This window comes from Polistes canadensis, unplaced genomic scaffold, assembly GCF_001313835.1.
Source record: "Polistes canadensis isolate GaletaPanama2010 unplaced genomic scaffold, ASM131383v1 scaffold_62, whole genome shotgun sequence".
Classification (NCBI taxonomy): domain Eukaryota; kingdom Metazoa; phylum Arthropoda; class Insecta; order Hymenoptera; family Vespidae; genus Polistes; species Polistes canadensis.
In genome coordinates, this window is record NW_014569609.1 from 79625 (window position 1) to 96538 (window position 16914).

A 16914-nucleotide genomic window follows, 5' to 3' on the forward strand; every position below is an offset into this window, starting at 1 on the left:
TATTCATCGATATTTTTTAATATTATATATAGATGACTATATTAATCAACGCCTCGGTGTATTGTTCGAAAATTTCATTAATATTCATGAGAACGTGCAAGCAATTTCGTTGTAATTCTGTCTCTTTTATTAAGATTTAAGGATCATTTTTTTTGAGGGGGAAAAAAAAGACATACAAATCGATTGATCAAGATACGATAAAACTTGTATTTTTTTTTTTTTATATCATAATTAATAATATTTTTCTAGGTGACAATTGTTTACGAAAAAAAATGTTTGATTCGATCGTTAACATATTTTTTTTGTCCTTTATTTAAACTAATCACAAACGTAAGATTTATTTGAACGAACTTATTATATAATTAGGCGTATCACTTGAAATGTGCCATTACAATTCGGATTACTTTCCTACAAGGAAAGGGTATTCCTCGAACTATAATAATATCATTATCCTTGTCTTATATAAACGCAAGCTGCGTTACCGCGACGCATCGTTAACATAACTGATCCGGGTGATTAGGTCGCAAACGAACCGTAGATATTATATTATTCATCGCCCATTCGTCCTTAAAACCGTTTAATCAACTACTCAATTTTTTCTTAATTAAACAACAATTTCAAAAGATTACGGAAATAAAAATTGACTTATTTTCGATAAACCAAATTTAAATAAAATATAATCCTCGACGCAAATGAAACATTAAATATTATATTATTCATCACTCATTTTTCTTTAACACAAACATTTACTTATAATTTAATATTAATTAATTTCCTTTTTTTTGATTATAATATAAAAGACATTCTACGAAAGTTCTGCAAATTAAAACTGACTCTAATTCAAAAAGACAAAATTTAAATGAAATGCAATCTTGGTATAAGCGAATCGTAAACAAAATATTATTAATTATCCTTGACACATTTTTTTAACAACACATTTAATTAAGTACTCAATTTTCTTCTCGATTATATTACGATTATATTATATAAAATTAAACTTGAGTTCTAGAAAAAAAATACAAATTTCAATGAAATGCAACGCCGATGAAAACGATTATGTAAATATTCAATTATTCATCATTCGATTATCCTTAAAACTATTTAATTATCCACTAAATTTTTCCCATAAAATTATACCACATACATTTAAAGAAAATCAAAAAGAATTGCAAATAAATATTTCAAATACAATTAGAGATGCTTTATCATTAATATTTCGTAAAAAAATGATTATATTTAATCAACGGCTATAGCGTGGTGGCAGCACGAGCTCACGCTCGATCATTTCAAGTCAAGCAGCGCTCGTCGATCGAGTACGATTGGAACTTGGATGGGTGACCCCCAAAAAACCCGCATTTGAGGAAAACCGCGAGGTGTGCCGTTTCTTAACGTCAAAATTTTAATCTAGAGCTGGTCCCAAACCTTAGATAAAAAGGTTGGAGAGGGTTCGGGCGGGTGTGGCTAGGGATAAAAAACTACCCTTCGTGAAAAAACAATAAAAATATGAACCTAAAATCAGTAGTAAAATAGAAATAGAATTTTCGGATTAGACGAATATGACGACACGGCAAAGAAAAAGGAACACAACGAAGACCACCACCTGGAAGCTTCGAAAAAGGTTGCATGAAAGCTTTGGACAATCAATCTATCATAAGATCAATACAAATGCCAAAAAAAAAGAGAGCTTTTTATAACTAAATAAATGACAGGAAACCGAAGTCTCCTAATAGTAAGAAGAAAAAAATTATTGATATAAAGTAGTATATATTGAATATAATATTAATGATCATTAACAAACAATTCCAAAAAAAAAGAGATGCAATCACGCCCTATAACCTTGGGTCTTTGGTATTATCGTAAAGAAAGCAAAGCGTCGAAACGTTGAGCTTAAGAGCCAGAAATATACGAGGAAAATTGTCTTCCCGTTTCCTTTCTCGGAGAAAAAGCTCTGTGCTATCGTAGGATTATTCCCAGGACCAATGTCACTGATTAGCCCACCAAAGGGGAAGAGGGTGAAGAAAGAGGGATATCTGTAAGGACATAAGTAAAGACGAAATGGTGTTGTCGGTAAAAAAAAAAAGGAATCCTCGTGTAAGTATTAAGAAAAAAGGGAGAAGAAGAAGTAGACGGAAGAAATACTATGGGATGGATGATTTCCTGGAATCGATGGTGGGGGAGGATGTTAGAGGGGTGGATGTAAGAAAGAGGGTGGTAAAAAAAGAAAAGCTAGATAAGGAATGAAAGAAAAAGAAGAAAGCTTGCTTGCGTGGTTATCCCGCGAAAACGTTAGGTCTTCGGAAGTGAATTGAGGGTTTAGTATGAAAGAATCGTGTTGAGGAGGAGTGAGTGGGGGAGAGGAGAATGAAGAATAAACTCGTGTATTGTATGTCGTAAGGAATGAATCATGTTGACAATGTCGAGAACGCAATCGTGGGCTAGTAGTTAGAGCCTTATAGGTGGTGCTTTGCCATTTCCACCAGCATTGAAAAGCTTTGGAATCACGGAGCTGGCGGCTGTTATTGATCGACAAAGCGGGCAAATAAAGGGGCTGAAGGAAGGGTAAGGGAAAAAGGAAGATAGGAAGTAAGGGTTGGTGGAGGAGGAGGAGGAGGAGGAGGAAGGAAGGAGAGGAAGGCCACTTAGAGAATCATTGCAAGCCGAAACTCCGTCTCTCTCTCGCTCTCTCTTTATTTCTCACTCGCCCTTTTCCCTCTTGATCATCCCTTTCCATTTCTACTTCTTCTCTGTACGTTTGCAAGCAAATTCTTCTTTGCTACTATAAACCTCGTCAAGCGGAATACTCTACTCGAACTCGCGACAAATTACGAAAAGGAATATCAGTGTGAGTGTTGTAATTACTTGATTTGTTTGTTTGTTTGTTTTTCTTTTCTTTTTTTTTTATATATATTATATTATTTTTTGCCATATGCACGTGTTAATTTTCTTTCAACTTCTTTCCTTTTTTCTTTTTCAAGTATTTAATTTAACACATTCTCTCTTTCTCTCTTCGATATGTTATAATATTATATATTGTTATTTATTTATTTATTAGTAAAAGCAAACGATACAAAATTTTCTTCCGAGTTGTTTCGTTTTTTTTCTGTTTTTTTTTTTACTAGCCGAATGAAAATTCTATTCTGTTAATATTACAAATGAGTTTAATCGGATCAATGTTTGAACAGAGACAGAATGGTAGAAAGAGAAATAGAGACAGAGAAACATGAGTGAAAATTCGAAAAATTCTATTTAATTTCATTTTCTTGACATTGAGTGCGATTAAGTATAACTTAATTATGGTTATCTACCGTAACGAATCAGCAGACAGATTATGGACGAAATGCGATTAAAGCGGTCTCCGCAAGCGCTTCGTGCACTGACCTCGTAAATGTCATCGTAAATCTGATCGTTAAATTTCAAGTTATAGGAGTGTGAAAGGTCTAAAAAGTCGTAATCCAAATAGCTGTGAGCGCGCGTGGTCTCGTCCATCGTTCGTATAGTCTAATGGATGCTAACAAATCGATGAGAGAGTTTTCATGATCGCACGATAAAACAAACGCCCGGGTTCTCTAGTTATACGTATACGTTTTCCAACTTTATATCGATTTTTTTCAATTATGAAAATCCTACCGATGATAAAAATATTCTTTATTTTCTCTCTAATTTTTTTTTCCTTTTTTTTTTTTTTTTTTTTTTTTCTTTTTAATGGATTCCTTCGATGGATACTTTACTCCGATGAGATAACGTTAGGAGATTTATTTTCAGACGAGAAAAAATATAAGTAAAAAGTTCTTTTTTTTTTATTATTATTACTACCGATGCATTCTACTTCTTATTAAACATTTAATTAATTTATTATTATTATTATTATTATTATTATACAAGTTTAAGTATGATATAATATTGTAATTAAAGATAAAATATATTAAGCTGGTATTTAAAAAAAAAAAAAGAAAAAGAAAAAGAAAAGAAAAGAAACAATTATTAAATTGAACGGAAAAAATTTCAAATCGTTTTACATAAGTAAGTAAGTACACACACACACACACACACACTTGTAGTAGTGAATAATATTATTTTGCAAAATTCCTGCAACAATTCCGTCACGTGCATTTGGGGATTGAGTAAAGCTCTCTCGGCGAGAGTTATTTTTAAGAAGAGAGGGGAAAAAGCAAAGAAAGTGGAGACGAGTTTGGAGATAAAACGAGTAAAAAGAGAAGCGAGGAAATGGTCCGTTTCACGACTCTTCCACACTGACTTTAGATACACGAGTGTCATTAACGTTGCCCGCGGAAAACATTTTTACCCCCCCACATCCCATAGTAATACTACCATAGTCTGGTTATTTATTTCGGCTTTTAACAACAACGATAACAACGGGCCCGCAACAAAACCTACCGGCAGTAGTAGCAGCAGCAGCAGCAAGCGTGACGTGCAACCACGCGAATCTGATTTGCTGACATCGCGTGTACGTGAGAATGAGAGACAGAGTGAAAGAGAGATAGAGATAGAGATAGAGATAGAGATAGAAAGGTTTTTTTGTTTTCAAACGATACCCGAGAGATATCCTCGAGGTTTCGATAACGAATTCCCAAAAATTCGATCGTTCGATCACTCACCGTCATTGTAGTTATCCACCAACGATACATCTCGAACGATTCGATGATGTTCCAAGGTCGAGTAACCGAATATATCCAAATTTTTCTCCTGCTGTCGTCCTGAAACAAGACAAAGTGAAATTACAATGCTATGATCGATCGTTAACCATTGTTCAATCGTGTAACCAAAAACAAAAACAAAAAGAAATTAAAATACTAAATAGAATGACATTTCAACGAGAAGAAAATTAATTTATCGTCAATCGACGACAACAAAAGTCTAATAATTCATTATTAATTATATAATGTATTATTTAATATTTCATTTTTTATTTAAAACACTTTTTAATTATTTCTTTCTTCTTCTTTGTAGGTTTTTTTTTCTTCTCTTTTTCCTTTAAGAAATGACTTTCATCTCGTCTTGAAACTTCTTCTTCTTTTTTTCTTTTTTTTCCTTATGAAAAACAAGAGCTGCGTGGAACGTTAGGGAGAAGTGGGGGGAAGGGAAGGGGGTGGATGTGGGCGTTTAAAGAATCGCTTTCTCGATAAAAAGTTCCTAATGAAACCGAGCGATATTTTTCATCGAGGGGTGGAAGTCACGCAACTCGATACCGTTTCGTTCACATCATCCCTCAGGTACATCATTCCCAACTCAACCCCACCCCCACCCCCACCCCCAGGGGGATAGTGTTTCGTTAGCGTGACGTAATACAGACACCGAACGAGCCAGTAATTTTAACGCGAAAACCGACCGAGATTCCCGACGAGTGTGAAATTTCAACGTTTCACTTATAAACTCGCGAAACGTTGGGTTGGGGTAAGGGTGGGGGTGGGGGTGGAGGGTTTATAGTTGGAGGCTTCGCATAACGCGGATTTTTCATTTCTTTTTTTTTTTTCTATCTCTTTTTTTTTTATCCTACCTAACAGGTACTCGAATTCTTTTCTTCAACGTTAACGATTAAATAAGATGGAAAATGGTAGTATAAATGAAAAGGAAAAATATTCTCCGAAGGAAGGAAGGAAGGAAGGAAGGAAAGAAAGAAAGAAAAGGTAGATTTATAGGTCGGTATTTTATTTCACTCGGTTGGCATTTTATTTCGTTGATTAATGCGAATAGTAGTTGCGTTATTTTGAAGAGACGTGAAAAATGTTAAGATAAATTGAACGATGGATGAATGGATGGATGGATGGATAGATTGGATGAGTAAGCGAACCCTCTTTTCATCGATGAACGTTCTCAACAATTTTCCAAAGAAACTTTTCATTGTTTTATAAATAGTTCCAATTTATACTTATTCCCTTAACAACTATCACCACCACCACCAGCCTCCCCAACCCACACATCTCTTTGATTTGTTTTATCTTCAAAGTATAATTATATTTATCGAGAAGGTACGATTGAACGAATACAATATTTAATTGAATATAATAATATGCTAAATGAGAAATCGTTTAAATGATGCCTGGTGTAGTGTGAGGTGGGTGTGGGTTGTGGTGGTTGTAGGAAATAAAAGAAAAGAAGTGAAAACTTTTCGGTTCGTGTCTTCGAAATTTGACGTTAACTATCGGGAGACTCGTTTTATTGCGAAACACGACAACTACGACTACGACTACGACCCAGTAGGAATATTATTACCTAAGGGTAATAACGATAAGTGAAAAAAAGTTCTCTTGTCGTTTGGTTTCGTTTCGTTTCGTATCTAGAGTTGTCGTTACACGTACTAGGTATACCTCTTTCGTGCATGCAAGTCGTAGAAATTATCCAAAGTCTGTAGGATTATATGAAAACCGTTTGTCCCGAGTTTAACGGTGTTCAAGTGTCGACGCTTCTCCGATAGTTACACAACTTCGTGCGTCTCATAAATGCGAACCGCGGTTGCAATTTGAGGATAATTACATTCGCAGATGACAGAGGAGAAAATTACTTTCGTTATGAGTAGAAGAGTAGACTCGATGTAGATTCTACGTGGAAATGTAAATTTATAAAAGCCAATGGAACCAACCAACCAACCAACCCCCTAACCAACCAACCACCCCCACGTGCTTTCTCTCCTTTTATCCTTTTCTCTACATAAGGTAAAGTGAAAATTTTAATTACATTTGCGGTAGAAAAGGAAGTAACTTACTGTTAAACGATACAAATACGTGTTACGATACGACGTTTTAAATGTATACACGTTAAAAGTATTACATGTGTAACTATATACTGATAAGTATGTAAGTATACATGTATTATATATAATGCATACGTTAGTATAAGATGTATACATATGTATATCTATATATATATATATATATACGTATAACGTTATTTTATTTTTCGATTAAAATCCGTGTACTCAAAGAATCGTAAGAGTAATTTCGACCAAAGAATTTCAGTCTAAAAGAATTCTTATTGCTCTTTCCTTCTGTGCTAAAACGAGAAAAGTCGGATAAGCAAACTACTAATTCGTTGAAACGTACGATTTGTAGCTTCGCTTTTTTTCTTTCCTTTTTTTTTTGTTTTCTATCGAATCGAGGAAGAATCGAATCGCGAGATCCGATCAAAGCATCGATAAACGAGTTTCCAAGAAATTCAATTCCTTCGGTATAATTCTATAGGTTGTTATCCTTTTTAAAGCTTCGTCGTTCGTAAAACTCTTCGTGTATAATAATAATAATAATAATAATAATAATGGAAAAGAGAAAAACTCTCTATCTCAACACACACATACACGTACACACGTATTAAAAATAACCTGACATTTTGTTGTTGTTCGTATTAATATACGTTGAAATCTATGCATTTTTAAAAGGTTCTTTTTAACTTATAACAAACTCTTCAATTTCGAGTCAAGCTTCAACTCGGATAACTACATTTTTATTGGCGACTATGAACTGTCGTTTCATTCAGTACACATGCAACGGTATACTCTTATAAAGAAAAGCTAGCTTTATTGTCGAACTTCGAATATAAACTGCTTCTCTCGATCTCGTCTCACCCCACAACGCAACCCCATCCCATGCCCAACCCCACCACCCCATACCCCTTTACCAGAGTGACTTGGTATTTTCTCTCGACCTATTACTTATCTTCCTTTTATTGTTTCCTTTCATGTCTATTCCCCTATCGAAATTGTATAAATCCATAATTTTCTAACGACTAATAAACCTACTCGATAGTTTCTTTTTTTTTTTTTATTTCTTCAAGACAAATTAAGGAATATATTGTTTTATAAGTAATAATTCTTATAAACGTTTACTTATATTAATTATCTTTTTTTTATTTCACACGAACGTAAAGAAAAAAAAATAGAGAGAGAGAGAAAATAAAATGGAATTAAAAGTAAATGTATATTTTTAGGTAAGAAATTTTTTTTTTAATAAAGCTACTCGATAGTTTCTTTTTCTTTTTTTTTTTATTATTATTATTTCTTCTTTAAGACAAATTAAGGAATATATTTTGTTCGTAAATATATAAAAATCTTATTTTATAAATAATAATTCTTATAAACGTTTACTCGTATTAATTATCTTTTCTTAATTTTACACGAACGTAAAGAAAAAAAAATAGAGAGAGAGAAAATAAAATGGAATTAAAAGTAAATGTATATTTATAAATAAGAAATTTGTTTTTCTCGAAGAAAAATATTCGTTCCGTTGATGATTTCTTCGAGATACTTATTTGATAATATTATTTTTATATTAAGTCGAGTTTATAAAATTAGGTTAAAAAGTCGTATCAATATTTATTATTCGTTTGTAATAGTTCAATAGGTCCCAAATGTAGGAAAATTCTCTAGAGAACATAAGTTTATTAGACAGTACTCGTGGCACACGTAGTTTCACGATGTAGAAACTACGCCTAATGTAGCTTTGTAAACCCAAAGGAGTGTTTTAAACCGTGTAATTTAGTTCAACTCTTCGACAAGTTTTCCGATACGTTCTTTTAACTAATTTAAGTGGCATCGTGTTTTGGGGCTATCGTATAAATGAAATTTTTAAACGAATTAAAAGAAAATACATATATATATATATATCTATATATTATTATATATTTATTTTCTTTTAATAATAAATAGATAACCGAGAGAAAGATAGTAGAAGATTTATTGTTTTACTCGTTAATCCAAAATTTCTCGATGTTTAATCGACGAGAGAGAATAATAATGATTTCCCATAGAAGGAATAAATTCATTTGTTAGGTTGTATTATTAAAGCGCACTGTGTGCAATAAATTGAAATGATGACTTTGCGAACAAGAAATGAATTCATTTGTAACAGTGTTATTTAAGCTATTCTGTCTTTCTAATTGTTCCCAGTCAAGCGTTGAGATTTCCTTTCATGAATTCGTCAAGTCATGAATTAAAATAATATGTCACACTTTCGGATACCGTTTATCTACGAATTTTAAGATCTTCTTTTGAAAATTATAACCGTATATATGTAAAATATATTTACGTATGTTATATTTTTATTCTCTTTTCAAAATTTTAACTGTAATCTTATATAATTTTTTATATTTTTTAAATTATATTGAAATATCATATAATGACAAATATTATTATTATTTATTAATATATACTGAAATAGAATTGATTTATTTCGATTTTTTTTTTTTCAGATACATACGATTATGAAACGAAATAATTTGTTAGATGAGCATGAAAATATTATAACAAAATCATTTTATTTTTAAAAAGAACCATTTATGCAAATTAATTGGATACACGACGGGGTAATATCAAATTTATTGAGTTGTAACTTATAATAAAATTTGTTGAATTATTTAAGAATTAAAAGTAACACACGAGTATATTTTATTATTGTATTGAAATAAAAATCTAAATGACTACTATAATAACTAACTAACTATAATTACAATTTAAATATCATTTTCTTATTTATTCTATATAATATATAAAAATGAACCCATTTGCAAATATATTTTGGAAACGTGACATTTACTGGAATGATTTGAACGAAATCCTTCTAAAAGCATTTGCACATTTTTGGTATTTTAAATATAACTGAAATTAAAGTTGCATTTATATCGTATGTTTTAAATCATCTTTGACCGAGTTTGGTCTTTAGTCGACTTTACTAATTTAAAATAAAACTAATTGAAAGTTTCAATTTCAATTGGAATTAACTAGGTCACAGTCATATAGCAGGTTTTTTTTGACTTTTCAATTTATTTTATGCACACATTAACATGTATTAACAATTTACTATTTCTAGTATTTGATCTGAATCACGATTCATAGTTACGATTGTAAAATACTATTTGTATAAATGTTTCTAAGTTCATATATATCTTATTATTTCATATTTAAGATGTTAAATTATAATTTATCTATAAAAAAATTTCTAATACATTAATCATGTGCATGTAAAAGTTTTGCGATGATCAATTATCGAACGATATAGTTACGTGAAAATTTCATAAACCAAAAAATCGAATGTTACTAATAATAAATATACGACCTATTTAAAAAAAAGAAACCCTGATTCATATGCACATCCCTTTTCAATCGAGTTTAGTACTCTAAAATCCCATTCATTTTATATAAAACTTAAAATAGAAGATATTTTATACAAAATGGTTTTATTACATGAAATATTTTTCTTTTTTAAATCAAATAACTAAACTAAATATTTAAAAAATTTTCTCAGAAATTTAGAACACTCAATATACATAATAATTTAGTATTTTCATATTATTTAAACAGAGGCCAATGAAATCATGCACTTTTTAACGTAAATAAACAGCAAACATCAAACAGATTTATTGGTCAATCTTTTTATTTATCAACCAACTTACTTTAATTCAATATGTTCGATATAATTGAAATTAAATACAAAAAGAAAAAAAAACATGAAAGAAAAAGCTTTGTATACGAGCACAAAGAAATAATTTCATTGCAATATGAAATAAATAAACGTATATATATATAATACAATTGTGTATGCAACTTTAAAATTACAGTAGCGTTACAGAGAGAGAGAGAGTTAAAGAACAATTAGTATATCCAACTAAACTAAAAACGAATGAAAGTTTTGAAGTTATGCGATCGCTAGAAAAATATATGAGTCTCTGGTGTTAGGAAAAGTATATTACAAAGAACACCAAAGACATAAATTTAATTTAACGCTTTCCCGTGTTTAATCCTTCTACCTTTATCCAGCTTCGTCTTCTTATTCGTAACTAACAAACGAAACAGGGAAACGAGCTCGTATAGAAACAAGTGAAGGTTTAAGAAGACAACAGTAACAAACACAAATAAAACGTCAGGTGAATGAAAGAAAAAGAGATGGTAGGTGGTACGTGCTGAGCGTAAACGACACAACCTAGACAAAACAAAAAAAAAACAAAAAAAACAAAAAAAGTAAAAGACAAAAAGTAGGAAAATAAACGAGGGAGGGGGGGAGGTACTTGCATTCGTAGCACGGACAAGTTACAAAAAAAAAAAACAAGAAGAAGGTTTATAAAATTGGATCTGCCTGCTGGCATCCTCGCTCATGGGATTGTGGTAAAATGGTTATTGCATGGCAAATTATCTATCCTTGAAAACGGAAAATCGGTTATTACGCTATCACATTTATATCTACTATCTTCATTTCTTATATCTTTCTATCCTTTATTTTCATCTCTTCTCTTTCACACTTTCCACCCTTTTCCCCATCTTATTTATTTTCCTTTTTCTGGTCTCCTTTCTTTCTTTCTTCCATCCTTTCTTTCTTTCTTTCTTTTTTTTGCTAGGTAAATAAAATATGGATCAAAGTAGTAACGGTGAGTTTCTTCTTCGTTCTTCTCGAGCATGCAAGCTCGCCTATAACAGGAATGAGTTTTCAACTTCGAGCCAAAGAAACCCGCCCCTCTTGTGAGAACTTTCCTACAGCCAGAAACGCGAGCTACGAGTTTGCACGGAAAAGCCTCGAGCTAGGGTGAACAGAGGAAACCTTCTCTTCTCTTCTCTTCTATTCTCTTCTCTTCACTTCTCTTATTCCACTCTTTGTTTTTCAACACATCTCGAACGTACCATGTCGATTGTAGTTTATCCTCTTACTTAACGTACAAATGACGAAAGAAAAGGAAAATACGAAGGTGAGAATTGTCGAGAAGGGTGAGGTGTTAGAAAAGAACCTGTTTGTATGCCTGTAAAACTTTCTAATTATACAATTTAATTGTTTCATATTAAATAAACTGTTAAAAGTTTAGAATCAAATCATTGAATTTATCTTTTTTCTATTGGACAATCTCGAATTGATTATATTGATATTAATATTGAAATATATTAAGTATAATACACAGGGTATATTTAATTAAAATAAAATTTTATTAATATTGTAGATGTAAAAAGAAAAAGAATTAAGTTTCCAATATCTTTGACATGAATTTATATATTTTCAATATTTGTCTAATTATCTTAAAACATTTTGAATCACTTCGGTTACATTGATATACAAAACGCGTGTGTATATTTCATTTTATTTATATATTAAAATTATTTTATATTTACGAAAAGAGATGTTAAAATCTTTATATCCTGCAGACTCATCGTTTTTTTTTTTCAATTTGTTCTAGCTCGTTTAATCGATATCGATATAAAAAAATTGAATAAAGTTGAGAAATCAAATATTAAAAAAAGGTAGAATTTTATTTTTAAAACTCGTTAGTGAAAAGGTTAATTATATTAATAAAAAAAAAAAAAGTTAAATTGTAGAAGTTCTGACCTTATATTAGTTAAATTATTAATATTTGATCTAACGAAGTATTATATTTTTTAATTAGAAATATTAATGATTGTGAAATATAAATATTGTATTAATAATTATATGATAACTTTTCGTATAAATGAAAGATAATGATGAGAAGAATGAACTAGAGAATTTTCTTCTTGTAAAATATTTTATCTTTAAATCCAGTGTCACTCGACTATACCGACAACATGAAAAACTAAACACAACTGTTCTCGCTTCAGGTAACCTTGTTTATCTTTCCGACTTTGACCTCTTCTTTCTTGTATTTCATCTTGCTAAACTGTTATCTCTCTTTCTATACTAACATCTTAGTTAAAAGATCTTTCAGTATATAGATCTGTTGTGTTTGCATACGCTTCTTGTTACATTTTATTATTATCGCAAAGATTATTTTTATATATTATCAACGTTATCTAATATATATTTCTTACAAAAACGTATTCATTTTATATTATTATTATTATTATTTTTGATTATTTCTACATATTATGCTTACCTTGATTAATATTTTCATACTAACAAATTAAATTATATATATATATATATACATTTATATAGATTTTTCTATACGTTATCATTGTGTAATTAAAAAGAATATTAATTCAACGTTTTAAAAAATTCGTTATTTAAATTACATATGTATATTATATATTTTTTTAAATTAATTGTAAAATTATCTGTTTGTGTATGAAAATCATGCAGATTCTTATTAAAAAATGAACATTTGTTCCTCTTCTTTAAAATAATTTTTAACTGAAATTTAAAAAAGAAATTTTCCATTTTAAAAATAAAATCAAATAAAATCAAATCAAATAAAATCAAAGCTGATTAAATGACTTTCTCGTGCAACCATATAAGAGGTACGTAATATGTAGGTGGTCATTTTCTACCTCATATGACATTTCTTATTACTTTTTTTCTTTTAAAAAAAAAAAAAAACAGTCATAAAGGAAATAGGAATGAAATGGTGGTATTCTCGGTTAGAAAATAAGAACGTAAAAGCCGTATATTTCCTTTGTTCTTTGGTAAAAGGAAAGTTTCTCGATTTTGGCGGACGTTTGAAAGCATCGAAATCCTACAAAACGGAGACTTCTATTTCGAGCGATTCGTATGCCGTCGTCAGTAACGTCGTCCTTGCAACGAACGAATGCATTCTTTGTTCTTATTTCATTACTAACGAGAATCTGGCTAGTGGAGAATTTATGAAAACTCGTAAATCAAACCAACCGTGGTCTTTCTTTCTTTATCTCATTCGTTTTCTATCTCTCTCTCTATCTCTCTATCTATCTAACTCACTTTTTCCTTCTTTCTTTACTCTCTTACACTCTCTCATGGGTATAATTCGGATCTCTCTTGTGCTAGAAGATTTATTAATTAATATCCTTTGTAAAAACCGGCTGGAATTTCTAATAGATTAACGCGTATCTCCGAGGCAAGCATTAGTTTCTTAATTGTTTGGGATTTTATACTTTTATTCAGTTCTTACATGACTTTGTTATAAAAACTTTTGTAAAGCGCGTTTTTCGATTCCCACGTGTAATCGTGACCGCATTCAACTTGCAAGCTAGGTAAGCTTTAATCGAGTAAATATGGAATATATAAAACGAGGAATGTATAGGCAATGCTTGGAGAAACAACTAAGTCGTTGGTAAGAATTTTGAGGAGTGGGGGTGTAAGAGAGGAATATTCCTCGAAGTCGAAACTTTTTCTATGATTACAAGGAAGATTAAAAAGAAATAAAATCAATCACGATGAAATATATAACATCGAGGATATTCCATAGAAATCTAATGTATTATTTTTAAGTAACGAAGAGTACATTCATTTGTGTGCAAGAGCTGAAATATTTAGAAATCATTTACTGATTTCTCTTATTTTAGAATATACCGATAAAGTTCCATAGTGATTTTGCTATTCACGGTTATTGGATATCTAAATTTACTTAAAATCTCAAAATTATTAAACATTCTAGTAACAGACATTTCAAATGTCATTTAAAACCTTATTCATTTTTCGATCCGTCAATTATTTGTTTCTTTTTTTTCTGGTATCGGATCAGAAATGGAAAAATTCAAGTCAGTATTCTTTATTATTATTATTACTGTAATGTAATAATAGAATTTGGAAACAAAATTATATGAGTAACGTCAGAAGTCAAAATAGATATTCGAAATTTTGTTTTCGGTGATTTCTATTTGAAAGATAGACCCCACGTTTTGATAGTCCAGGAATTTGATGCAAATGATTGACGAAATAAAAACACCGGTAGATGCTAATAGTCCAATAAAAATCCGAAAAACAGATGAGAATTTTAACTTATCAAATTCGACGATTAACGTTTTATTTATTTTAAATATAAGGAAATATATTATTTTGTGTTTATCGTTATAAAAAAAAAAACATCAAAATTACTTTTCGAACAATTTAATCTATGGAATATTATGTTTTAAGAGATTTCAAAATTTTTCATTTATACTCATAATGCTCTTCTATAGTTTATACAACCAGTTTAATACAATGCTCGGTACAAACTTTCCCATTGAAACATCTTTGAAAACTTTTCTACGAGAAGAATAGAAAAATATTCTATTAAAAAACACTCGAAAAATATTAATTGCATAGAATATGTCGAGCCTTCGATGAAAATAAATACAATTTTATAAAAAAAAAACTGCAATTTCAAGAAGAATACTCACACATTTTCCTTGATAGAAAAAATAATACAATAAAAAATAAAAAACATTATTTAAAATTTATATTATTAAAGTATATATATTATTCCAACACCTTTATAAAATATAAAACATATACCACTGATAAATTCTTGTTTTAACAAATGAATTTACTTCCACACCGTTACTCCAAAGTCATTCATATTTTTTCGGATAAATTTACAAATTTTTCCCGAATATACGCGTACAAACTCCAAACATTTGATCGGTAGTGCGAATAAAATTCAACATATCGTAACAAATACACATACATATATTCGAATATCAAATAGATTCACGAATGAGCAGTCGAGAAACGAATAACATATAAATATACAAAAAAAATATATATTATTCATCTTTAACATGACTATACTAAACTAATCAAAATTCGCTATGATAAAATTGCATCTTGGTTGAATGTAATAATAATACGATCTGAATCCTGTCGCTATAAATTCTGAGATTGTATATCATATTCGAAAAGAAGGTACAATTCTCATGGTATTCTCTTTCTCTCTCTCTCTTTCTCATTCTCCTCGATAAGTCGATACTCGTTTAGAAATCTACGAGCATCGACGATGAGTGGGGAAACACCGTGGCCGTGTTTTCGCATTGTGCATGTACGTTAGCGTCGCCCGGACCGCCGACAAATATTCGAGAGTAGAAAAATCTGCGCCAAAAAAAGAAAAAAAAAAAAAATAGAAAAAAAAAAAAAAAATATCTTCCCGGCCGTTTTCAATGGCGGCCATTCGTCTGCGTTAAAAAGGGATTCGCTGTCGATATCGGCACATACATCACACGCGTGATCGATGATAGCGATTTCGAGCTGGATGGCTGCATCCAGGTGTTTCATGCGCGGATTGGGAAAAAGAGAGAAAGAAACAGAAAGAGAGAGAGAGAGAGAAAGATATGTAGAAAGGGAAGAAGTAAGCGGTGTGGCCGGGTGGGGGGAGGAGTAGGGGATAGAGGAATAGAGATAGAAAGATAAAATGAGAATGATGAGTGGGGTGGTAGTGGGGGGTGGGTGGGTGGTGGGAAAGATAGAAAAGTATAACGATGCTTCATGCATGGCTTAAAGATAACCCATTGTTTTCTCGTATCTTCCTGGGTGAACACTAGGACGCGTGAAAATTGAATAAACGTACGACACAAAGCTGCGAATATAATCGTTCGAGGGGAAGGGGATGGGGATTGGTGCAAATGACGGTACGAAAGAGGTACGTTGACAAGGAGAGGTGATGGGGAGGATGGGCTTTACCGCTTTGCGGCAAACGTTGCTCCGTTCGTTCATATTTTTGCGCGATTTCAATTCTCGTCGTTCCTCGTTTTCACCTAGTTTTCAATTATCGGTGCTATAAAAAGTATGCGAGCTGGCTAGCTAGTGCATAGCAGAGGGTATTGCTTTGATCGTTCTCTTTTGCGCTAACAATGATCGGATCATTTGAAAATTCAATCGTTTCGAGTTCGTTTTTCTTTTTTCTTTGAATACTGGTAACGAATAATAATGATAATATTAAATGTTTKGAAAACATTGAAATGACTACAGGGGTTGGATGAATGCAAGTAAAATATACGTTTGCGAAAAAAAAAGTAGATTGGAAAAGATTGCAAGCTAGTGAGTATCATTCGAGNAAAAAAAAAGTAGATTGGAAAAGATTGCAAGCTAGTGAGTATCATTCGAGAACGATTAGATCAACGAGATCGAGAGTATGATACTTTAGTGGGTCATTTCGAATTGTTGGAAAAGCTCAGTGTCTCTGACAGCATTTCTGAAAACTCGTTGAACATTACCGAAATTCTTACCGGTAAAACGTTCAACCATTGAGAACAATGATCGGATCATTTGACAATTGAATCATTCC

At 31.1% G+C, this 16914-nt stretch overlaps 1 protein-coding gene across 2 annotated transcripts in view; it reads right to left on the minus strand.

The window, feature by feature from the left end:
• The window catches only part of LOC106786005 (limbic system-associated membrane protein-like), a 194021-nt gene that overhangs the window by 34146 nt on the left and 142961 nt on the right, over positions 1–16914 (minus strand). For both annotated transcript variants that reach the window (XM_014746941.1, XM_014746940.1), the window contains exon 2: positions 4617–4715. In XM_014746941.1, the coding sequence (XP_014602427.1) occupies positions 4617–4715 (99 nt within the window). The remainder of the gene's footprint in view (positions 1–4616; positions 4716–16914) is intronic.